General features: G+C 41.1%; 1 protein-coding gene across 1 annotated transcript in view; it reads left to right on the forward strand.

The window, feature by feature from the left end:
* Window positions 1-25,747, forward strand: part of SVEP1 (sushi, von Willebrand factor type A, EGF and pentraxin domain containing 1) — a 181,993-nt gene that overhangs the window by 129,432 nt on the left and 26,814 nt on the right. The window contains exons 35-40 of the mRNA XM_036260999.1: window positions 118-309; window positions 1,308-1,475; window positions 14,524-15,196; window positions 17,571-20,356; window positions 22,283-22,508; window positions 25,395-25,550. Coding sequence (XP_036116892.1) covers window positions 118-309; window positions 1,308-1,475; window positions 14,524-15,196; window positions 17,571-20,356; window positions 22,283-22,508; window positions 25,395-25,550 — 4,201 coding nt within the window. The remainder of the gene's footprint in view (window positions 1-117; window positions 310-1,307; window positions 1,476-14,523; window positions 15,197-17,570; window positions 20,357-22,282; window positions 22,509-25,394; window positions 25,551-25,747) is intronic.

Consider the following 25,747-nt stretch of genomic DNA (forward strand, 5'->3'; position numbering starts at 1 on the left):
AAAAAAAGGACTCCTCCAATATGAATAAATTTCCAGTAACTTGGAAGGTTTGGGCACAGATAAAATGATGTGCAGTGAAGCAGACTATATTCTGTGCTGTTCCTTTGTCTCCTATAGGTGTGATAAAGGGTATACTCTGCAGGGCGAGAAAGAATCATCCTGTCTTGCCAGCGGTTCTTGGGGCCACTCTCCTCCTGTTTGTGAACCAGTCAAGTGTCCTAGCCCTGAAAACATAAACCATGGGAAATATATTTTGAGTGGGCTTACCTACCTTTCGACTGCCTCATATTCCTGTGAGAGTGGGTACAGGTAAGTCCACAGGCGCTAGCCAAGCTTTCTCTGTACATTTCATTTGCAAGGGACTGGCAGCCTTTCCAGACAAGTTTCTAAATGTGAAAGATATTCTCAGATTGGTATGCTTTCCTGAGGCCTGGCGAAGAGTAAATGCCCAGGGCAATATTCCATCTGGGAGCTCTAGTTCAATTGCTGTAAACGTTTAGACATTACACATGACGCAAAACGTGTCGTAAAGCATAACACAATGTCTGGATTTTCTGGTAAATGACTTACCAAGCTTATACTCAGTATCACATGGGACGTTATAAAAAGCATGTCAAGGTAAGGGCCTGGGTCTTTAATACTGTAAGAGGGTAATTTGATTAATGTGTTGTGTTGTGTGTGTGTGTGTGTGTGTGTGCGCGCGTACGTGTGCGTGCACCAACAGAAGTGACAATAGGGAGAGTCAGTCTGTGATTAGAAACTTGGCCAGCTGTGTCTGACGTGAACCAGATCAAGTGAACAGAACGTGGACTGAGTAATATAGGCAGTCAGAAGCAGGTGGGCACTAGGTGGGTCAGCAATGCCACAGGAGGCAAGGTTTGCAAAATCAGAGGAAGACCAGAGGTCTGAGTCATGAGCAACACAGTTCAGATCCCAGGCTCAGGGCTAGAACAGTGCCCTTTGACCTCGTTACCCTGAGTGTCTCAGTTATCCTGGGTGTCTGTCTCCTAACCAGCCAGTTAACCCCGTCCCCTCCACGTAACCTGTTCACAAGGTCTGGAGTGCCCTGCAGTGCCACCAATGAGCACAGTTTATTTTGCACCAAGTTATATTTTAGCCCATTCGTTACGTTTTAGCCTGCGCAGGTTTCTCTTGATTTTATATAAAGCAATAAAATATGAAGAAATTTCATATTTATGAATTCAGATTCCTCAAGGGTGCCCTGTTCTCTTTTAGTCCTTCCTGTTTCATCCCTATAGCAGGAAGTGAATAGCCAGTGAAAGAGGTGGTGTGGTTCTTTCCTGCAGTTTACAGGGCCCTTCCATCCTTGAATGTTCTGCGTCAGGCAGCTGGGACAGAGCGCCACCTACCTGTCATCTTGTCTTCTGTGGAGAGCCGCCTGCCATCAAAGATGCTGTCATCAGCGGGAGCAACTTCACTGTGGGGAACACTGTCACTTACATTTGCAAAGAAGGGTGAGTAACCCTGTGAAGGAAAGGAGCGTTGGGAGCCGCTGAGGGCAGGACGCTCCCGACTGTGGATGTGGGCCCCGGTGAATGTTAAATTACATCTCCTCCAGCCAAAGCCAGAGAGCGTCACGCTCTCACTTCCTGACAGCAGAAAGGAGCATATTCTCCTGTGGGAGCCATTTCCCGCATTAGAGCAATCTATCTAATTGGGCCTTGAGTAATGGACACTGAGCAGTGCAGTGGAAAATATCATTATACTTAAATTAAAGATGCAAAAGGCACCATTAAATAGGCAGTTGTGTGTTTATCCTCTGCACACCAGAAGGCCAGACTTTGAGGCACAGCATAAAGATGAGCTGTTTTCAAGAAAAAAATCATCAAATTCAGGCTTTTATTTTGTTGTTGTTGGTAATCCTCATCAAAGGATATTGTTTCCATTGATTTTTAGAGAGAGTGAAATTGAGGGAGGGAAGAAGGAGGAGAGAGAGAGGGTGGAGATGTGAGAGAGACACATCTGTTGCTTGTCTCCCAAACACGCCCTAGCCAGGGCCAGGGATCGAGCCTGCAACCCAGGTACCTGCCCTTGACTGAGAATCAAACCTGCGACCCTTCAGTGTGAGGGCCTGTGCTCTAACTACTGAGCCATGCCAGCCGGGTTTTTACGTTTTTGTTTTTTCTTTCATCCTCACCCAAGGACATTTTTGCTTTTATCTTCAGACAGGGAGGGAGGGAGGGAGGGAGGGAGAGAGGGAGAGAGAGAGAGAAAGAGAAACAACGACGTGACAGAGACACATCGAGTGGTTGCCACCCACACGACCCCAACCAGGGCAGGGGCCAAACTGCAACCGAGGTACGTGCCCTTAGCGGGAACCGAAGCTGGGACTCTTGGTTCCGAAGGCCAACGCTCTAACCACTGAGCCAAACCAGCCAGGGCAGGTTTTTACATTTTTAATGACTTCATTTAATTCAGAGATAAAATTTGAAAAACCAGGAAGCTGATTACAAAGAGCTTTTACCCTCATGTCCCAGTGGATGGATCCTCACGAAAGCTCTGTGAAGTGCAGGTCACTCTGGGCCGGTGATCTGCTTAGGGTCTCAGACAGGCAATAAAGGGTAATTGAGGGAACTGAGTCCCAGGTGACCTGACTTGCCCCACGCTCCCTAGTGAGTGTTCTCACTGCGTTCCCACTCCAGGTTTACCACGGTTGCTTTTCCCACCTTTGGAAGCAGCAACCACAGGAAGGTTGCCGTTTTCTGGGTTTGTGAGCTCAGCTCCGTCATTCATTAACTGTGTGGCCTTGGGAAAATTGTATAACCGCTCTGCGCTTCGATTTCCTACATAAAATGAGTTCATTAAAGGTTCATAATTCTTATGGATAGTGCAGTGAATAAAATGACACAGTGTTTGGCCTAGCCAGAAGAAAACTTAATAAACTCAACAAAAATTGCCATTATTATGATGACTGGGGCACAAATGAGAGTGTCCAGTTTCTGTACAATCATAGAAGTTGACATTCATTTCACTTGGATAGACCATCTCACTAATACAGGACTACCAATAGGTGGCGACATTTTGTTTCAAATTGTGTGAAGAGCAGATAGAAATCTCAAATCTTAATACCATAAGTGAAAAAGAAATCTCTAATATTACACTATCAGTGCAGGAGTTAGTGCAGGTGGTCCCATCTCTCCCTGGTGGATTGACTCATTTAAAAACTGCTTCAAAATAAACCGCATAGGACTATTAAAGATGAGTCATTTTTGTGAAATCTTAGCAAACATAAATGTCCCAAATAACAGATATTAACAACTTCTAGGTTTTCTCTTATTTAAAAAGTGAGGCATTATTATCATATAAAACTATAAATAAAAAGGTTACTTGTTACAATTACTCAAAGATAAGTGTTCATGATATTTTACTATATTTCTTCCCAGAATTTTGTCTTTGCATATATTTTTTGGTATTAAAGATCACACTGTATATAAAATTTACATTTTTCTTCTTCACAAATCATACATGTATTTTTGTCACTAATAATTCACTTATAACATATTATAAAAGTTCTGTGTCTGCCTAATGTTACACAAAAGGGATTTATTAAAAGAAGAATTAAAGACAATAATGAAAATTGCTACAACAAACCCATACATTTGTAGAGGGTTTTACATTTTTCAAAGGATTTTCACATAAATTGTCTCATGTATTCCCTTCTATGATGATGGTGGTTTGGAAAAATAAATATTATTCTCACTTTATATTTAAGACATGAAGGTATTGGTTCATGTTATCTTATATATATGCCTTCTTGTCTAGACAAATAGACACTCTATGGGAGCATTTTTCTCACTGAAAAGAGGGAAACCAAGTCTGCCTACCTAATAATATCACATAGCCGTTCAAGGGTCTGAAGTTCTTTATAAACATGGTCGTATTATTATTCTCTGTACTGTCATTTTTGTTATATAAAGTGATGACGTTTTGATAACATGGGGGAAATGATCTTAGTTAACCAACTTAATAGAAAGTACACACATTTCCAAATCACTACCACCTATATTTTTTTTTAATGAAAGAAAAAGTAATCAATTACAATTAGGAGATAGTTTAATTTTTTTGAAAGTAAAACTTTTGGTGAAAGGAAGAACACAGACGATAATGAAATATTCTAACATTTAAGATTTGTACCGATTCCAGTGTTTCTTGCTTTGGTAACCAGCATTCGTAGGATGATATATCTTACCATCTGTATAAAACTTTATTATTTTTAACTGATTTTTCAAAACAACCTGGTAAAATATGTCCCCCAGAAATCTTAATGCATTCAGATTTCTTACATAATGCAGTGGTGCACAATTTGACCAGAGACCAGTTATAGTTCTATCTAGGCAATAGCTTAGAGTTAATGCCTTTTTTTTTTTTTTCTTGTCATTTTGGAAAACATATCTTTCTTTAGCATCTCAAAAGTATTTTAGAAGATAATTATTATTAATTTTTTTATTCCTCACTCGAGGATATTTTTCTATTTATCATCAGGTACAGTGGGAGGGGGAGAGAGAGAGAGAGAGAGAGACATAGAGAAACATCAACATGATAGAAACACATCGACTGGTTGTCTCCCGCACAACCCAACCAGGGCCAGGGATGAACCGTAACCGAGGTACGTGCCCTTGATTGGAATAGAACCTACAACTCATTGATCCATGGGCCGACACTCTAACTGCTAAGGAAAACTGGCCAGGGAAGAGATAATTATTTTTATATTTTTTAATTATTTATTTTATTTTATTTTTGTTACAGATGTTTCTCCTTTTTTACCCTATTGACACCCTCCTCCCCATCCTCCCCATCCTCCCCACCCCATCCCCGGTTTTATTGTCCATATCCATTGGTTATGCGTACATGCATATAAGTTCTGTGGTTTATCTCTTCCCTCTCCCCATCACCCCCTCTTCTGAGGGTTGTCAACCTCTACCCTACTTCCACGTCTCTGGGTCTACCCCATTCCTCAGACTGTTATGTTCATTATATTCCACAAATAAGTGAGATCATGTGATATTTGTCTTTCTCTGCTTGTCTTGTTTCACTTGGGAGAATACTTTCCAGGTCCCTCCATGTCGTCTCAAAGGATAAGAGATCTTTCTTTCTTACAGCTGCGTAGTACTCCTTTGTGTATATGTACCACTGCTTTTTTATCCATTCGTCTACTGATGGACACTTGGGCTGTTTCCAGATCTTAGCTATTGTAAATAGTGCTGCTATGAACATGGGGGTACATATATTCTTTCTGATTGGTGTTTCAGGCTTCTTAGGGTATATTCCTAGAAGTGGGATAACTGGGTCAAATGGAAGTTCAATTTTTAATTTTTTGAGGTAACACCATATTGTTTTCCATAGTGGCTGCACCAGTCTGCATTCATACCAGCAGTGTATTAGAGTTCCCTTTTCTCCACACCCTCGCCAACACTTGTTTGATGATTTGTTGATGGCAGCCATTCTGACAGGTGTGAGGTGATACCTCATTGTTGTTTTAATTTGCATCTCTCTGATGATTAGTGATGTGGAGCATTTCTTTATATGTCTCTTGGCCATTTGTATGTCCTGTTTGGAGAGGTGTCTATTCAGCTCCTCTGCCCATTTTTTAATTGGGTTCTTTGTCTTCCTTTTGTAGAGTTGTATGAGTACTCTATATACTTTGGAAATTAACTCCTTATCTGAGGTATCATTGGCAATGATGCTCTCCCATTAGGGGGTTGCCTTTCCATTTTGATGATTGTTCCTTTTGCTGTGCAGAAGCTTTTTAGTTTGAAGTAGTCCCATGTGTTCATTTTCTCCTTTGTTTCTGTTGCCTTAGGTGATGTATCAGTGAAAATTCTGCTGCGTATGATGTCCAAAATTTTGTTGCCTACATTTGCTTCTAGGATTTTTATGGATTCACGGGTCATATTAAAGTCTTTTATCCATTTTGAGTTTATTTTTGTGTATGGTGTAAGTTAGTGGTCTAGTTTCATTTTTTTGCATGTAGCTGTCCAATTTTCCCAATACCATTTATTGAAGAAGCTGTTTTTACTCCATTGTATGCTCTTGCCTCCTTTGTCAAATATTAATTGAGCATATTGTCTTGGGTCCATTTCTGGGTTCTCTGTTCTGTTCCACTGGTCTATATGCCTTTTCTTGTGCCAGTACCAGGCTGTTTTGATTACAGTCGCTTTGTAGTATAACCTGATATCTGGCATTGTGATCCCATCTACTTTGTTCTTGTTTTTCCAGATTGCTGTGGCTATTCGGGGTCTTTTTTGGTTCCATATGAACTTTTGAAGTATTTGTTCTAGTTCTGTGAAGTATGTCATTGGTATTTTGATGGGGATTGCATTAAATCTATAGATCGCTTTGGGTAATATGGACATTTTAATGATGTTAATTCTTCCAATCCATGAACTAGGTATGTGCTTCCACCTTTTTATATCTTCCTCTATTTCTTTTTTCAATGTCCTGTAGTTTTCTGCAAATAGGTCTTTTACTTCTTTGGTTAAGTTTATTCCTAGGTATCTTAATTTTTTTGCCGTGATGGTAAATGGGATTGTTTTTTCAGTTTCTCTTTCTGTGAGTTCATCATTGGTGTATACGAATGCCGTCGATTTCTTGACATTAATTTTGTATCCTGCTACTTTGCCAAATTTGTTTATTAAGTCTAGTAGATTTTTGATGGAGTCCTTAGGGTTTTCTATGTATAATATCATGTCATCTGCAAATAATGACAGTTTCACTTCCTCCTTTCCAATTTGGATCCCTTTAATTTTTCTTCCTGTCTGATTGCTGTGGCTAAGACTTCCAGTACTATGTTAAATAAGAGTGGCGAAAGTGGGCATCCCTGTCTTGTTCCTGTTCCTAAGGGAAATGCTTTTAGATTTGGCTCATTGAGTATGATGTTGGTTGTAGGTCTTTCATATATGGCCTTCATTATATCTAGATATGATCCCTCTATTCTCACATTGCTGAGCGTTTTTATCAGAAATGGATGCTGAATTTTGTCAAAGGCTTTTTCAGCATCTATTGATATGATCATGTGGTTTTTATCTTTCATTTTGCTTATGTGGTGTATCACATTTATTGATTTTTGAATATTGTACCAGCCTTTTGCATCCCTGGGATGAATCCCATTTGGTCATGGTGAATAATTTTTTTGATGTATTGCTGAATCCGATTTGCTAGTATTTTGTTCAGGATTTTGGCTTTTATGTTCATCAGGAATATTGGCCCATAGTTTTCTTTCTTGGTAGTGTCTTTTTCTGGAATTGGAATTAGAATTATGCTGGCCTCATAAAACGAGTTTGGAAGTCTTCCTTCTTGAATTTTTTGAAATAGTTTGAGGAGAATGGGTGTTAGTTCTTTTTTGAATGTTCGGTAAAACTCCCCTGTGAAGCCATCCGGGCCTGGGCTTTTGTTTGCTGGGAGAGTCTTGATTACCTCTTCAATTTACTTAGTTGTTACTGGTCTGTTCAAGTTTTCTATCTCTTCCTGGTCCAGTTTTGGGAGACTATGTGTTTCTAGAAATCTGTCCATTTTGCTTAGATTGTCGAATTTGTTGTCATATAATTGTTTATAGTAGTTGTTAACGATCTTTTGTATTTCTGTGGTGTCAGTTGTTACTTCTCTTTTTTCATTTCTGATTTTGTGTATTTGGGTTCTCTCTCTTTGTTTCTTAGTGAGTCTAGTTAAGGGTCCCTCAATCTTGTTTATCTTTTCAAAGAACCAGCTCTTTGTTTCATTGATCCTTTGAATTGCTTTTTTGGTCTCTATGTTATTTATTTCTGCTCTGATCTTTACTATTTCCCTTCTTCTACTTGCTCTGGGGTTTTCTTTTTGTTTGCTTTCTAGTTCTTTAAGTTGTGAGGTTAAATAGTCTATTAGAAAATTTTCTTGTTTCTTGAGGTAGGCCTGTAGTGCTATGAACTTCCCTCTCAGTACTGCTTCTGCTGCATCACATAGATTTTGTATTGTTGTGTGTTCATTTTCCTTGGTTTCCAGAAAGTTTTTAATTTCTTTCTTGATCTCCATGGTAACCCATTCATTGTTCAGTAACATGCTATTTAGCCTCCATGTGTTGAAATGTCTTTGCATGTTCTTGTTGCAGTGGATTTCTAGTTGCATGCCATCGTGATCTGAGAAGGTGCTTGATATGATTTCAATCTTCTTGAACTTGTAGAGACTTAGTTTGTGTCCCAATATGTGGTCTATCTTTGGGAATGTCCCATGTGCACTTGAGAAGAATGTTAATTCTGTTGTTTTGGGATGTAATTCTCTGTAGATATTTCTTAAATCCATTTGATCGAGTGCTTCATTTAGAGTCTCTGTTTCCTTGCTAACTTTTTCTCCAGAGGATCTATCCAGTGATGTCAGTGGGGTGTTGAAGTCCCCTGCTATGATTGTATTGCGGTTGATTTCTCCTTTGAAGTCCTCCAGAAGATTGTTAATATATTTTGGTGTTCCTATATTGGGTCTTATCAAGGTTATATCTTCCTGTTGGATAGATCCTTTCAATATTATGTAGCAGCCTTCTTTGTCTCTAGTTATGGCCTTCATTTTGAAATCTATTTTATCAGATGTAAGTATTGCTCCCCCAGCTTTTTTTTCCTTTCCGTCTGCTTAGAAGATTTTTTTCCATCTCTTCACTTTCAACCTATGTGAGTCTTTTGTTGTGAGGTGGGTCTCTTGTAAACAACATATACATGAGTCATGCTTTCTTATCCAATCAGGTACTCTGTGTCTTTTTATCGGAGCATTCAATTCATTTACATTTAAGGTGATTATTGATATGTACCTACTTACTGCCATTTTTGTTTAGTTTGGTTATATATTTCTTCCTATTTCTTCTACTAATTACAACAGTCCTTTTAACATTTCTTGCAGTGTTGGTTTGGTGCTAATGTATTCCCTTAGCCTTTTTTTGTCTGGGAAGCTCTTTATTTGACCTTCTATTTTGAATGATAGCCTTGCTGGATAGAGTAGTCTTGGATTCAGATCCTTGTTTTTCATTACCTTGATTACTTCATGCCATTCTCTTCTGGCCTGTAGTGTTTCTGTTGAGAAGTCAGCTGAGAGCCTTATGGGGTTCCCTTTGTAGGTAACCTGTTGCTTATCTCTTGCTGCTTTTAGGATTCTCTCTGTCTTTAATTTTTGGCATTTTAATTACTGTGTGTCTTGGTGTGGGCCTGTTTGGGTTCTTCTTACTTGGGGCTCTCTGTGCTTCTTGAACTTGAATGCCTTCTTCCTTCACCAAATTAGGGAAGTTTTCTGTCACTATTTCTTCAAATATGTTCTCTAACAGTTGCTTATTTTCTTCTTCTTCGGGGATTCCTATGATGCAAATATTATTACATTTCCAGTCGTCCCACAGTTCTCTTAAGCTGTCTTCCTGTTTTTAATTGTTTTTTCCTTTTGGTTTTCTGATTGGTTGATTTTTTCTACCCTGTCTTCTAATTCACTGATCCGGTCCTCAGCTTCCTCTGCTCTGCTGTTTAGACCTTCCAATTTCTGAATATGTCATTCTTCATTTCTTCTTGGTGGTTTTTAATTTTCAGTTGGTTGATTTTCAACATTTCTATGTCATTACTCATGGTACTGATGTCCTTACTCATGCTGTTGAGCTTCCTCAAGATTATGGCTCTGAATTCTAGCTCTGTTAACTTGCTTAACTGCTCCTCATTTATCTCATCTTCAGTAGAGGTCTCTTGTTCTTTCATTTGGCATTTGTTTCTTTGTTTCACCATTTTGGCTGTCACAGTGGGCTTTGGAACCTGCCAAATTTTCCCTGTGGGTGTTGGTGTTCTGCTGTTTGTGGCTCCCTCTCTTGGGTTTGGATGAGTGAGGGAGGACTCACGTTAAACACCACTGTCAAGTCTTACTTTCCTGGGTAGAGTCGCTAGCCCAAGAATGGTTCAGTTATCCTCTAGCTTTTTGCCTGGAGGCTATCAGTAGCAGTTACTTGAAGAGCCTTGGGTTCTCAGTTGAATGAAAAACTCCCTCCAGTGCTCAGGGTAAGGGGATTTCTTGAGGGTGGGGCAGATGATGGCTGTTAATGAGCTTCAATTTGCATTTAAATGGCCCACCGGGTGGGGTTGAATCTCCGAGGGAGGGGCTGCCATTTCTCCCACTGCCTCTCCCCAGTGCCCTGGGAAGGAGAAAGATGGCCACTGTCCTGTGGGCTGCAACTCAGCAAAAGCTCTGAGCGCCCTCCAAATTCCGAGTGTCCCCACACAATTCCAGTCCAGTCTGCCCTCCCTCACCGGAGCCCAAGGTGAGTGGCTGTGGCTATTTTAGTGTCTGTCCCGGCTCTGTGCTGTGGAGCCACTTGGGAGTTTAACCCCCAGGGCGCTGCTCACAGCTAACACCTCTGCCCACCGTGGGCTCCCAGCTCCCCTTTTGTGCCTCCGCAATCCTACCAGGATCGAGTCAGTGTCCCTGGTTATATGATCCTTGCAAGCTTCTTTTCTGTTGCTTTTTCCTGATGATTCGTCTTTATTTTAGTTGTAATTCCAGTTTGGTCCTAGGAGACCGTCTGTGTAGCTTCCATTCACTCTACCACCATTTTGGAATTCCTCGAGATAATTATTTTTAATAAACCTCTACACCCATCTTCATTGATGATATTATCTAGTCTAGCCTTGGCCAGGTAGCTCAGTTGGTTAGAGCATTTTCCTCATACACCAAGGTTGCAGGTTCGATCCTGGTCAGGGTACATACAAGACTCAACCAATGAATGCATAAATAAGTGGAACAACAAATCAATGTTTCTGTCGCTTTTTTCCCTCCCTCTCTCTCTTAAAAAAAAAAAAATCAATTAAGAAAAAAGGTGTCATCTAGTCTAAAGCACTGGCTTTAGTTCCACTCTTGAAGCTACTCCATAAATGTCTCTGCGCCTCTGAAATGCAAGCCATTCCAGTATTGATAGCTCAGTACTAGGGTCTCCTGCATTCCAGCCCCTGCACACTTTTCCATGATTGAAAATCGAGGCTCCACTCTGGCTCAGGTGCCAAACCCACAGCGTTGAAAGACAGACATTTTAGCCAGCTCAATCTCAGATCTGCATTTGTCTTCATTAAATATTGCCTTAGAGAATAGAAACATTGAACTGACCTAAAAAAAATCACTATTCTCTACCTTGCAGTTATGTGCTGCTTACAAACTGGTGGATGTCTGGGCTAAGGGCAGAATTTTGCCCCATTCACAAGATATGAAACTGCCACCTAGCTTACTTCTCTGAATCAGTACTCTTTAGGTCATAGGGTTAACACCATTTCAGTAGCTTTCTGTTCTAGCCAGAGAGACCCGGGTTCGGTTCCCACTAAGGGCGTGTACCTCGGTTGCAGTTTGTCCCCAGCCCCGGTTGGGGTCATGCCGGTGGCAACCACTTGATGTGTCCCTTTCACGTCGATCTCTCTCTCTCTCTCTCCCTCCCTCCTTCCCTCCCTCCCTCCCACTCTATCAGAATAAAAAAGTGGAAAAATGTCCTCAGGTGAGGATAAAAAAAAAAATCTTCGGAGATTCTTGTCCAAAACCACTTCCAGTTAGTCAGTGCCTGCCAGGTCTTCACTCATCAACCACTACAACCTGTCAACAGACACAATCCTCATGCTCGTCACTTCCTTTCCTGGGGTCCATGTGCTGTGTCTAGCTATGTGTATGTTCTAGGATGCCCCAGCGGTATCACACTCCCATTTCTTTGCTCATGTTGCCTTTCTGCTTTGAATGACTCCTTTTCAACTCCTCTCTGACTTCACTCAAAAGCCCTTCCACCTGCTGGGCCTTTCCTCCTCTTCTCGTGCCTAAGACAGAGTCAGTCATTTTCTCTTTAACAACCAGTTGAGGTGTGAAGGGGCCTGCAATGAACCAAGTAATGGGGGGAGACATGGGGGTTGGGGGGACAGGCACAGACTTGTAAACAAGTAAGTGTATTGGCTTTGCTTCTCTGGGGTAACTTCAGCATGGCCCTTAAATTATTTAAACGACTCTAGCACATATTGTAGCCCTTAGATTGTTTAACGACTACCTGTTGACGGAGAATCACCAAGAAAAGTCAAGATTGTAGGCCAGAAAAAGAAATAGTATAAGATCTAAGAAATTATGGGTAGTATAAAAAATGCATCCTTTTAATTCATTTATTCAAAATATATGTATTTAGGTAATTTTCCATTTTATTACAGAAGAGCTTTGCTGGGATTTTCCATTAGGGAGGAACAGTTGGTGGAGATTTTCCAGAAGACGAGGGATCAGAGGTCTGGCAAAGTACTGCCAAATTACAAAACACATTTCTTGTGTCCTCAGGAGGCTTTGAGGAATAAGGAAGGTTCTGGAGGCAGATGCTTCTGCCACAAAACAGCTGGTCCCATGAACTAGAGGAAATATTTTATAGATGGCACAATGGATTCTAATAAATCAGGGATGTCTCAGGTGACGTGTGTGAACTTCAGCCAATGACATATGCTAGCAACATCAAGGGACCCATAATGATGCATGGTTCAAAGTGTGCAAAGGATGTACTATGTACTGGAAACATCAGGAGCCCCTACAAATGGAATTGTTACCCAGAGCACACCCTACACGGGAGCAGTGGAGTCGACATGTACACCTGGGATAATGTTTTTTTAAAAAATGTTTTTTGTTGATTTTAGAAAGAGAGGAAGGAGGAGGGAGAGAGAGAAACACTGATCAGGTGCCCCCTGCACACCTCCTACCACGGATTGAGCCCACAACCCAGGCACATTCCCTGCCTGGGAATTGAGCCAAGAACTTCTCGGTGCATGGGATGAAGTTCAACCAACTGAGCCACACTGGCCATGGCGGATACTGGATCTTCCAGTAAAATTATGTTTTTAGCATATTTTTTTGGTTTACCTTCCAGGATCCTCTAAGACACAGCCATCTAAAAGTTATTATTAAGTTTGAAATCTTATACAAAAACCTGTGCTTACCCAAAACAATGAATGCAGCAGACCCTAACTGGAGACTGAGCTGAGCTGTTGGGGTGTCAGAGTGTTTGTTTTGAGACTGTAACATGATGTGTTACTGTAGGTAGGGGGGCTGCACACCTCTGCTGATGCTCTCATCGTTTTTCCCTTGTCTGTTTCCTGTCGCTTTCCTAAACCTTGCCTGCTGGGGTGAAGGAATTCCAGCCTCTAGAATAGCTGATTTCTTACAGAACTCAAAGGGACTTCAGGAGATTTACTAACTAATGACTTCAGAATCTTTTCTGAAGGGTGGGTCGAATAATTTGTAGTAGTAACAAGACAATACAGTCTCCACAAGACAATACAGATCACAAATTGCGATCTAACCTACCTCTTTTTAAAGAGAGGAAGAGAGCCCTAGCCAGTTTGGCTCAGCGGTCAGAGTGTTGGCCTGCGGTCCGGAGAGACCCGGGTTCGGTTCCCGCTAAGGGCACGTACTTCGGTTGCAGTTTGTCCCCGGCCCTGGTTGGTTGTGCGGGTGGCAGCCACTCGATGTGTCCCTTCACGTCGATGTTTCTCTCTCTCTCTCCCTCCTACTCTATCTGTACAAAAAATGGAAAAATATCCTCGGGTGAGGATAAAAAAATAAATAAATAAAAATAAAGAGAGGAAGAGAGACAGAGCGATGTCATGAATCCAAGAGACTAAATTCAGATCCTCACTCTAGGCAGCTTCCTAACCTGTCTGACTAACTGTTCACTCATCTGTAAAAGGAAGAAAGTAATATGTCTAAACAGAATTAAATTAGGTGCCCACTTATTTTGGTCCCCTCACACTCCATTCATACCAAAACGACAGACTGCTCATCTTCCCCTGAGACGGGACGTGGGGGTGGAAATAAGAATGACTCAGACATCATTATTCTAATACTGCATAGCCTACCATTTTGTTCTGCTTCACTGAGGCAGCACTTGAGAGTAATTTTAGATTTTTGCAAGTGATCAGTATGTCATGTGTGGGTGGCCACCTTGTGCATAAAGACGGAGAGTTATTGAGCATGATTTGTTCAGACTGGTTGAATAACAGAGCTCTGTGTAGAACACAGCTTTCAATGCTAACCACGTGGTTGAGGAGACTAAAATGATCATCGCTGCTTTAAAGTTCATTGAACACAAGTAAGTGTGTACGTAGGAGCTGTACGTAGGCCGGGTGTGGCTCCTGAGAGATTGTTCTGAAGACTAGTAATAAAATCAACCAACTAAAACCATGTAAAGACAGATGAAGTTCCAATTTTGAATGGAGTCGAGCAGGGTTGTAGCGTGCCCCTCATTATTATTTTTAAAGAAATGTGTCACAATTTTCAGAGTTCCTTAAGTCTCAATAACCTTCGATCCACTTCCCTTTCTGATCAAGCATTAATATTAAAATCAAGATATATTTCTGTATCCCAAATGAAAGTCATGTGATCAATATACTCCATAGGCAACATTATTTTAAAGAATAAAAGTAAAGTTATTGTTGGACAGATAAAAATAAAAGCAGAATAGCAAGTTACAAATACCTTTTCTCAACTCTTATCCTTCTTGTTTTCTTCCCCCCAATCTCATAGCTACACCCTTGTTGGGCCCGACACTATTAAATGCCTGGCCAGTGGCAGGTGGAGCGGAAGTAACCAGCAGTGTCTGGCTGTCTCCTGTGATGAGCCCCCCCACGTGGAACACGCCTCTCCAGAGACCGCCCATCGGTTATTTGGAGACATTGCATTCTACTACTGTTCGGATGGTTACACCCTGGCAGACAATGCCCAGCTCCTCTGCAATGCCCAGGGCAAGTGGGTTCCCCCAGAAGGTCAGGCCATGCCCCGTTGTATAGCTCATTTCTGTGAAAAACCCCCATCTGTCTCCTACAGCATCTTGGAATCTGTAAGCAAAGCAAAGTTTGCAGCAGGCTCCGTTGTGAGTTTCAAATGCATGGAAGGCTTCGTACTGAATACCTCGGCCAAGATTGAGTGTATGAAAGGGGGGGAGTGGAACCCTTCCCCCATGGCCATCCAGTGCATCCCCGTGCGCTGCGGAGAGCCACCAAGCATCATGAATGGCTATGCGAGTGGCTCAAACTACAGTTTCGGAGCCATGGTGGCTTATAGCTGCAACAGGGGGTTCTACATCAAAGGGGAGAAGAGGAGCACCTGCGAAGCCACGGGCCAGTGGAGTAGCCCCATCCCCACGTGCCACCCTGTGGCTTGCAGCGAACCACCTAAGATTGAGAATGGCTTTCTGGAGGTGAGAGACCGATGAGTAGGTAGTCCACGGCCTGCAGCACTTACAGGGCCAGCCAGGGTGCCTGGCCTGGGGTTCAAAACCAGGGCCAGTGAACAGGTGAACTGTCGAAAAACAGGAGTAGCTAAATCTATACGTAATGAATACTGGAGAAAATGTTGTAGAGAAATGAATCCTTTTAATATATTAGCTTTCTACATTCCACTTGTATATCTTAGCCGTAACTATTAGAATGGTGTTTCTCTCTCTCTCTCTCTCTCTCTTTCTCTCTCCCACTCTATCTGAACAAAAAATGGAAAAAATGTCCTCGGGTGAGGATGGAAAAAAAAAAAAAAAAGTGCTATGCCACCGGAGAGAATGAACCAGTTTTAATAAAAATACTATTTTGCTTTATAGAAGTTATTCTAGGATGAATGTATACTTCTTTTATAGATATAAATCAATGGTTAAATAAATTTATTACCATTTCTAGTTTTTAGACAAAAGATAGGATTAAACCATCTATTCATTGTGATAGTTTTTGCAGCCTTGTTTTAGTGGGTTTAAAGGTCATTTTGCCGTGATGGACAAAGGATTAAGTTAGACCCACACATGTCCTGCTTCCACACTAATCTGTATCTTCTCATTAAGTCCGTCAAGAAAACAGAAATGAAAATGTATTCCCCAAACTAAGGCTATTTTAAATAGACAATATTCCAATTGAACATCTTTTATTTTTTTGTTTTTATTGATATTTTTGAGAGAGAGGAAGGGAGAGAAATAGAAACATTGACGTGAGAGAGAAACATTTATTAACTGCCTCCTGTGTGCGCCCCACTGGGGATCGAGCCCGCAACCTGGGCATGAACCAGGACCTCTTAGTCCATGAGATGATGCTCAATTCACTGAGCCACACCAGCTGGGCAATTGAACATCTTTTAAAAACCAACACATACATAGTAACTTTTCTCCTTTATATTCAAAGACAACAGTAAAAGCCATTTATTTAAGGTTTTTGCTGAAATGTATTAGATTTCCATTGGAAAGGGATTATAGTATATGTTAGGAGGCTTGCTTTCTTTATTCATTTAACAAATATTTCTGGAGCCCCTACAAGGTGCCAGGTAAGCACTGGAAATCTAGTATTTGACAAGACAGCTTAGGTCTGTAAGGGCATGGCACTGGTGTGTGGGCAGGGTACCCAAGCAATAAATAAGTAAACCAAACAAATAATATGCCCAAATACCAAGAAGTTCATAACAGCACAGAAGCTAGACTTTACAAAGACCCATAGTAATTTTTTAAAGTTTTCATAATTCATCTTTCTACCACCTATAAATGACCTGTTACTACATGCTTATTTGAATTTTGAGATCAAGAATATTAAGAATTATTAAGTATCCTGCTTAAAAGTTGAATAGTGCTTTTTATTTTCCTTCTTTATGTTTTAGCAGCAATTTTTTAAAAGTAAATTAAGAATGGACACCAGACACCCTATCCATGAAAAATATTTAATTGCCTTTTTAAATGATCTAATGGAATTAACAACTGAAGTATGTTTGTATGTGTGTTTCTTTTTCTGTGATCAAAACAACAAACTATAGCATTGCTCTTGTCAGCAAGACTTTTTGAACTTATCGAGTAACATACGTTTCAGTGTTGCTCTATCAATTCAACCATCGATTTAGAGACTTTTTTTTTTTTTATCCTCACCCGAGGACATTTTTCCATTTTTTGTTCAGGTAGAGTGGGAGGGAGAGAGAGGAACAGAGAGAGAGAGAGAAACATCGATGTGAAAGGAACACATCGAGTGGCTGCCACCCGCACAACTGACCAGGGCCGGGGACAAACTGCAACCGAGGTACATGCCTTTAGCGGGAACCGAACCCGGGTCTCTCAGGACTGCAGGCCGACACTCTAACCACTGAACCAAACTGGCCAGGGCGATTTAGAGACTTTTAATTGTGGGCTCACCTAATTTGACTTTCTACTGTCCTTTGAACTTATCTTTTAAAAAGATTTGGACCACCTGGCCGGTGTGGCTTGGTGGTTAAGCATTGGCCTATGTACCAAGCGGTCACCAATTCAATTTCCAGTCAGGGCACATGCCCAGGTTGTGAACCCAGTCCCTGTGTGCGCCCTAATTTACTGCGGGGGCATACAGGAGGAGCCCGACACATGTTCTCTCTCCCTCTCCCTTCCTCTCTTTCAAACTCAATAAAGAAAAAAATTAGCATTAGTACCTATTGGAAAAAACATAAATCCTTATTTGCTTATGTTTTAATTGATTTACTTTAAAGTAGTCATTTTAATTTAGTTTGTTTTTCAATTCAGTGTATTTAGTAATCTTGTTATCTGTTGTGCAAATTGTACTGAATTGTGTCTCCCTGCCACGCAGCACACCACCGGCAGGGTCTTCGAGAGCGAAGTGAGATTCCGGTGTGACCCAGGGTACAAGTCCGTTGGAAGTCCTGTGTTTGTCTGCCAGGCCAATCGCCACTGGCACAGTGACTCCCCTCTGGCATGCATCCCTCTCAACTGTGGAAAACCTCCCCCGATCCAGAATGGCTACATGAAAGGAGAAAATTTCGATGTAGGGTCCAAAGTTGAGTTTTTCTGCAATGAAGGTTATGAGCTTATTGGGGATAACTCTTGGACATGCCAGAAATCTGGCAAATGGAATAAGAAGCCAAACCAAAAGTGTGTGCCTGCCAAGTGCCCGGATCCCCCGCTCGTGGAAAACCAGCTCGTACTGAAAGAGTTGCCTACTGAGGTGGGAGCAGTGATGTTCTCCTGTAAAGAAGGGCATGTCCTGCAGGGCCCCGCTGTCCTGAAATGCTTGCCATCCCAGCAGTGGAATAATTCCTTCCCTGTTTGTAAGATGGTGCTTTGCCACCCACCTCCCCTCATTTCCTTTGGTGTCCCTGCGCCTGCGTCTGCTCTTCACTTTGGAAGTACTGTCAAGTATTCTTGTGTGGATGGGTTTTTCCTAAGAGGACATTCTACCACCTTCTGCCAAGCTGACGGTACCTGGAGCTCGCCACTGCCGGAATGTGTCCCAGTGGAATGCCCCCAACCTGAGGAAATCCTCAATGGCATCATCGATGTGCATGGTCTTGCCTATCTCAGCACAGCTCTCTATACCTGTAAGCCAGGCTTTGAGTTGGTGGGAAATACTACCATCCTTTGTGGAGAAAATGGTCACTGGCTTGGAGGCAAACCAACATGTAAATCCATCGAGTGTCCGAAGCCCAAGGAGATTTTGAATGGCCAATTCTCTTACACAAACCTACACTCTGGACAAACCATTACATACTCCTGTGACCAAGGCTTCAGGCTCAAAGGTCCCAAAACCTTGACCTGTTTAGAGACAGGGGATTGGGATGTAGATGTCCCATCTTGCAATGCCATCCACTGTGATCCCCCACAACCCATTGACAATGGCTTTGTAGAAGGTGCAGATTACAGCTATGGCTCCATGATCATCTACAGCTGCTTCCCTGGGTTCCAGATGGCTGGTCATGCCATGCACACCTGTGAAGAGTCAGGCTGGTCAAGCCCCATCCCAACATGTATACCCATAGACTGTGGTCTCCCTCCTCAAACTGATTTTGGAGACTATACGAAGGTCAAAGATGGTCAGGGATATTTTGACCAAGATGAAGACATGATGGAAGTTCCATATCTGACTCCTCGCCCTCATCATTATCTGGAGCCAATGGCTAAAACCTGGGAAAAATCAACTCCCACTACACCATCAGCAAGCTTTCTACATGGCACCATGGTTTCATACACCTGTAATCCAGGGTATGAACTTCTGGGGAATCCTGTGCTAATCTGCCAGGAAGATGGAACGTGGAATGGCAGTGCCCCATCCTGCATTTCAATTGAATGTGACATGCCTGTGGCTCCTGAAAATGGCTTTTTGCATGTGACAGAGACTACCATGGGCAGTGCTATACAGTATAGCTGCGAACCAGGACACATTCTGGTGGGCTCCGACATAAGACTTTGTCTGCAGAATAAAGAGTGGAGCGGTGCTTCCCCACACTGTGAAGCCATTGCATGCAGAAAACCAAATCCAGTTGCAAACGGCTCCATCAAAGGAAACAACTTCACATACCTGAGCGTGTTGAACTATGAGTGTGATTCTGGGTATGTGTTGAATGGCACCGAGAGCAGAACATGCCAAGAAAATCAAAATTGGGACGGAGATGAGCCCGTTTGCATTCCTGTAGACTGTAGTTCACCCCCGGTCTTAGCTAATGGTCAGGTGAAAGGAGATGAGTACACATTCCAAAAAGAGGTTGAGTACAGTTGCGATGTAGGGTTCTTACTCGAGGGAGCCAGGAATCGTGTCTGTCTTGCCAATGCAAGTTGGAGTGGAACCAGCCCCATCTGTGTGCCTGTCAAATGTGCCATCCCACCACAGGTGGCAAATGGGATGAAGGACGGCCTGGAGTATGGCTTTGGGAAGGAAGTGGTGTACCACTGCCATGAGGGCTACGTGTTGCACGGTGCTCCAAAACTCACCTGTCAGTCAGATGGGAACTGGGATGCAGAGTTTCCTCTCTGTAAACCAGCTAACTGCGGACCTCCTGAAGATCTTCCCCATGGCTTTCCTAATGGCTTTTCCTTTTATCACGGGGGGCATATCCAGTATCAGTGCCTTTCCGGTTATAAGCTCCATGGAAGTTCTTCAAGAAGGTGTCTCTCTGATGGCTCCTGGAGTGGCAGCCCCCCTTCCTGCCTGCCTTGCAGGTGTCTCGCACCAGTAATTCAAAGTGGAACTGTCAACGGGACAGATGTTGGCTGTGGAAAGACAGCTCAGATTCAGTGCTTCAAAGGCTTCAAGCTCCGGGGACCTTCTGAAATCTCCTGTGAAGCCGATGGCCAGTGGAGCCCTGGCTTCCCGCGCTGTGAACACACGTCTTGTGGTCCTCTCCCAACAATACCAAATGCACTCATCAGTGAGAGCGACTCTTTGGAGGAAAATGTAGTAACTTACAGCTGCAGAGCTGGGTATGTCATCCAGGGCAGTTCAGATCTGACTTGTACCGAAAAAGGGATATGGAGCCAGCCTTACCCGGTTTGTCAACCCCTGTCCTGTGGACCCCCGCCGTCTGTTGCCAATGCAGAGGCCACTGGAGAGGCACACACCTATGAAAGTCAAGTGAGAGTCAGGTAAGACCACGGCTGTAAGTCTCCAATGGATACAGGCAAGAGAATTGTAAAAAGAAAAGTGATTGGTCAAAATTGAGCTAATTGGAAAGAAAATACCATCCCTGGACTCTTTGCCAAACACTGAAGCTTTTAACACTCACCTTTATTCTAACCATAATTATGTAGAAATCCATTGGTTGTAAAAATCAATTCCTACATTTTCAGGTTGTAATTTCTAATACAGGGTGGGACAAAAGTAGGGTTATAGTTGTCCATAGGGAAGATAACACAATAAATAATACAGAAGAAACCTTTTCGCATACTCACAATTGTAAACCTACTTTTGCTCCACCCTGTATAATGATCCTGCTTCTCATATCCTGTTGAGCTTCACGATCCTTTAGCTAGCATTAGTATCTCTAAATCATAAGGCTTTTTAAAAACAGCATGCTGGGAAATTTCTTTATAATATCACTTCATGGTTATATTTATACATGCAAATGTTGGGGAAGTGAAGCAAAAGCTGAAGGATTCAGGTTAAAAAAAATCACATACTCTCACTTATATTCATAAGGGGACTTCCAACCAGTGCTATCAGACAAACTAAGCATTTAATGCACAAAATATGATTTCTGCTGGAACATTTCCTATTTTAAATGCATTTTTTAAAAAGATGAGAAAATATGAAATGAATTGATAATTAAATTTTCATTGGAATAAATGTTTTTAATGTTCAAAGATATCTCAACCCTCTAAATCAATTTAGATTTCATTCACGTCACTTAAGGAATTATGGATTATCCTTTACATATGGGCTTTTTAGATTTTTATTTATAATTCAACACGTCTTATTAAGCATGTCTGTTGTGAATATCTTAGCCCTATATTCATTCTCTCTTAATTGCAGTAAGAAATAGACCCCAGGAAGGATCATAAATGAGAAAGCAAAAGAGGAGTGGATCAGGCACTGAGAAGAAAAGAAAAAATTATTCCTTGCTTTTGAAATACATTTTAAAATTTCTGTTTGGATATTTCTGTGTCAGATGTCTTGAGAAGTCACAATATCACCTGCTTCTCAAGACTTGACTCTTTGTTCCTTGTGTGTCAATTACCTCGTCTTTCACATCCTCACTTAACAGATAAACAGATCACTCCAAGTTTGCAGAACCACTGACTCCTCCTTGGCCTGTAATTTGTGAAATTAAAAAAAAAAAAAAAATCCACCCAATAAAAGTTAGCTGATTACATGATTTGACTGTAGAGTCAGATTTTCTAGGTAGAAGTCTCAGCTCTCGAGTGTCAGTTTTCTCACGTACAAAATGAAAATAAAAATAAGGATGGTACCTACTCATATAGTTGACTTGAGAATTAAATGAGTCAATATTTGTAGAATACTTAGAACAGTGACTGGAATTTAATAAAGTAAACATTGCTGCATAAATAGATGCAAAAATTTTAAATTATAGACTTCTAGAGCCAGGTTGATTTGAATTTGAACAACCATGCGACTGTTATGTTATAGTATCTAATAGGGTGAAAAGAAATGTCCTATATAAAGGACCTAGAACACTGCTAGGCACAAAGTGGACACCCGATAAATATTACATTATATTCTTACTAGTATTTGAGTCTATTTTGGCCTTTGTCTAGACTTTCTTGAACTGTTAGCTGTTTTAGAATACAAATGAATTCAGTAATGGTCTTATCCACAATGAAGACCAATCATAACAACATTTCAAGCAACTTTAATCTTAGCTAATCCTTACTGTGGATAACAAAGGGTTGATCTGGTCATCATGTTGGCGTTTTTGCATGGCATTGCCATCCACCTGATGCTTGATTCAGTTGTGATATGCACGTAAAATATCTGTGAGCCTTATAACACAAACAGATCGCCACCTGTGTTTTCCTCTCTTTAGGGTGCTTATTTTTGCTTTTCTGTTGCAGATGTCTGGAAGGTTATATGATGGATACAGATATCGATACATTCACCTGTCAGAAAGACGGCCGTTGGTTCCCTGAGAGAATCTCCTGTAGTCCTAAAAAATGTTCCCTGCCCGCAAACATGACACATCTGCGTGTCCATGGGGATGATTTCAGTGTGAATAAGCAAATTTCTGTGTCATGTGCAGCAGGCTACACCTACGAGGGCGTTAACATATCAACGTGTCAGGTAAGATTCTGACTTCATTAAACGGTAAGTGTAACTCATATATCCACACAAGCAGTATCTTACTGTCCTAAAAAGAAAAAAAGCCTCACATTTCCAATCCTATCAAAGGATTTGAGAAGTTTCTTATATGATAAAATATATCTTTCTTTCCAATATTCCTGTTTTTAAACAAACTCAGAAAATGCCCAGGAAAGGTGAAAGGTGGCAAAATTGGATAAAATATTAAAATATCTATAACAAGATATTCATGAAAAATCAACCACATGGTCACATGGCTGCACATTAGATGCTCAAGAGTCTGTGTATAGAAAAGAGCCCTGATGGTTCCAAGTGTGTTTCCAGTTTTAGGAGGAAGATCAAAGGCTGCGGAAACAGACGAAATTGGAGTCGGATTCTGATTCTGCTACTTCCTGAATGTGTGACTTTAAGACAGTTACTTAAAATTTCTCGGCTTGGGTGTTCTTATTAGAAAAATAAAAGTATAGTGATGTGTATCTTGTATAGTTAGTGTAAAAAACGATGAGGATAATGAGGGGAAGTGTAGCTCAGCACCATAGACAACCAACCTCCCTAGGACATCCCTTCCCCTGGCTTCCGCAAGTCATACCGAAGAAAGAGAAATAAATGAGCCATTGACATGGTCTTTTGCTGGAGTTTTGGGGTGGGGGGTGGCAGGAGCTGAAGAGGAGAAGGCTGCATGGTACAGAATGGCTTTACCTTAAACGTGCCTTTGAACTTGATCTCAAATATTTTTAGGCTCTTTGTGACCTTATATTCCCCCAACTTGTTTTCTTTTTTATATCTGCCATTATTTAATGTAATAAAGTATCTAATAGAGACCTACCATATAGTCAGGACTCAAGAACAATTTCCTGTTCCTTCCAGTTTCCCATGTATAAATCACGTCCACTCAGTGATTGGCTGCGGCCAAACCTAAAAGCAGAAACATCACAGGGACAGGTCAGATGACCGTCAAAGTTGCCATGCTCTCAAAAATGGCATAGTTCCAGATGTTCTGTTTTAGATTGAGAGATGAAGCAGTTTGAGGGCAAACTTTGTCAAAGACCCTGAGCTTTCTGAACCGAGCCAAGCCCCAGCATTCCTGCGGGAATCAACTCAATGTTCTCCCGGAGCTCCTCCAGGTTGGGTGTGGAGGGGGGGGTGGCCCCTCACGTGCCCCGAAGGACCCTGTCATCCAGGTGTCTACACTTGTGTTTTTTTTAACTCATTAATTTATGTTTGACAACCCTAAATTACTTTCTCTACACATAGTATGACCCCTCACCTTCGCTAACTGAGGTTTGGTTTAGTTTTTTATCTGAATAGACCCTTTCTAAATGTTTAATAGGATAAATTGTGCAAAACTATGTTCAGTACCTAAAAATATTTTATTTAACATAACAAAATGATCCTATAGTTCATAAAATAAATAAACGAATGAGAAGATCAATACGAATTCTGAAAAAAGAATACTAAAGGAGAACAAACTTCTCCTGAAATTAAGACATCATACAGAATAACAAAACTCCTATCAATGTGGTATTGGTGTACAATTAGGCAAAAGGCAAAATGAACGGAAGCCCTGGCCAGTGTGCTCAGTTGCTTGGAGCATCTTACCCTGCACCAAAAGGAGGCAGGTCTAGTTGCCGGTCAGGGCACATACTCAGGTTTCGGGTTCGCTCCCTAGTCAGGGTGTGTGTGGGAGGCAACCGATCAGTGTTTCTCTCTCATTGATGTTTCTCTCTCTCTCTCTCTCTCTCCTTTCCCCTCTCTAAAATCAATTGTTAAAAAAAAAAAAATGAATGGAAGAGAAGAAATGAGTCAAAAGTAAATACTGATGAAGGAATCATCACAAGGCAATAGAGAAAGGAATAATTAGTAAACAAATTATTCTTATACACTTAAGTAACCACTAGAGGAAAAACTTAAAATATACCAAAATTAATTCCAGATATAGCAGAAAAAAACAATATCATATAGTTTTTTAAAGGTACTAAAAATACCTAGAATGATTTACTCAAAAAATATTCATTTTTTGAAGCAAGATTTATAGTATGAAATCAGATACAATTTGTATTTGCAACATTAGGGGAATGGTTGATTATGCTGCAGGCATATATATACACATATAAAATTACTTCTTGCTGATATGTAAAATAAAAGGCTTTGCCTCAAGTCCTGTTTCAGACAGTTTTCCAACTCATGAACTTTTTCCTCAAAGACAAAAATATTTGCAAAAGACTAACAGTTAAAGGCAGTATCTGCGTGTACTTCACTTGATCCAGAGAGCTGAGAAATGTTCATGCTGACTGTGATGGTGGGGAAATAAAGTAGCGTGTATGTGGATATACATACACATTTTTAATAATTATATGACCTACTCCAAAATATATGATAGAGTGTTTTCAAGTATTCGAGTTGGAATGGAGAAGAGAACACCATTCTTTTAAACTACGAGTCGTATGCCTACAGTTTGCCATTTCTCATAAACTTTAAAATAAACATAAAAATTTGTGAAATATACGGGTGCATTGGTATGTGGCAGAATAGTTGTTTCAACTACCTGGCCCTCATGCATCATGATGAGAACATACTTTTGTTGTTATTGGTTGTTTAATGGATTTTATTAGGAAGAAAATGCTTGCTTTGTGTGTTTAAGAAATGTCCAAAATTGTTGAGCCATGACTATGAAGGCTTGTGTTTTTATGACTATGAATTAATGTGTTTTTTAAGGCCACAGATAATAAGCAGCAGAAGTAGAACCAAATTCTAGGTCCTTTTGACTGTCATTTCGGAGATGATTCTGCTATACAGTCAATATGTATATATTCCATTGAGACGATTTAACCCCCAAATATAACTTATACTCTGTTGTTTGTTGCTCAGCTCGACGGCACCTGGGAGCCGCCGTTCTCTGACGCCTCCTGCTGGCCAGTTTCTTGCGGGAAACCGGAAAGCCCCGAATACGGGTTCCTGGTTGGCGACACCTACAGCTTTGGGAGCACGGTGATCTATCAGTGCGAACCTGGCTACGAATTAGAGGTGAGGGACAGACTGTCTCGCCAGAATTCATGTTTTTCCCATCTCCTTGGGAACATTGTTAGCATTCGCACTGATCTGTTTCACTGACTTTAGTCCTAAAACATTCTTTTACACTTCGTCACCTTTTACCCTAATACTTTACAAGAAATACTTAAGGTGACTTACAGTTTCAAAAAGCACAAATTTAAAAAATCAAC

This window comes from Molossus molossus, unplaced genomic scaffold, assembly GCF_014108415.1.
Source record: "Molossus molossus isolate mMolMol1 unplaced genomic scaffold, mMolMol1.p scaffold_m16_p_14, whole genome shotgun sequence".
Classification (NCBI taxonomy): Eukaryota; Metazoa; Chordata; class Mammalia; order Chiroptera; family Molossidae; genus Molossus; species Molossus molossus.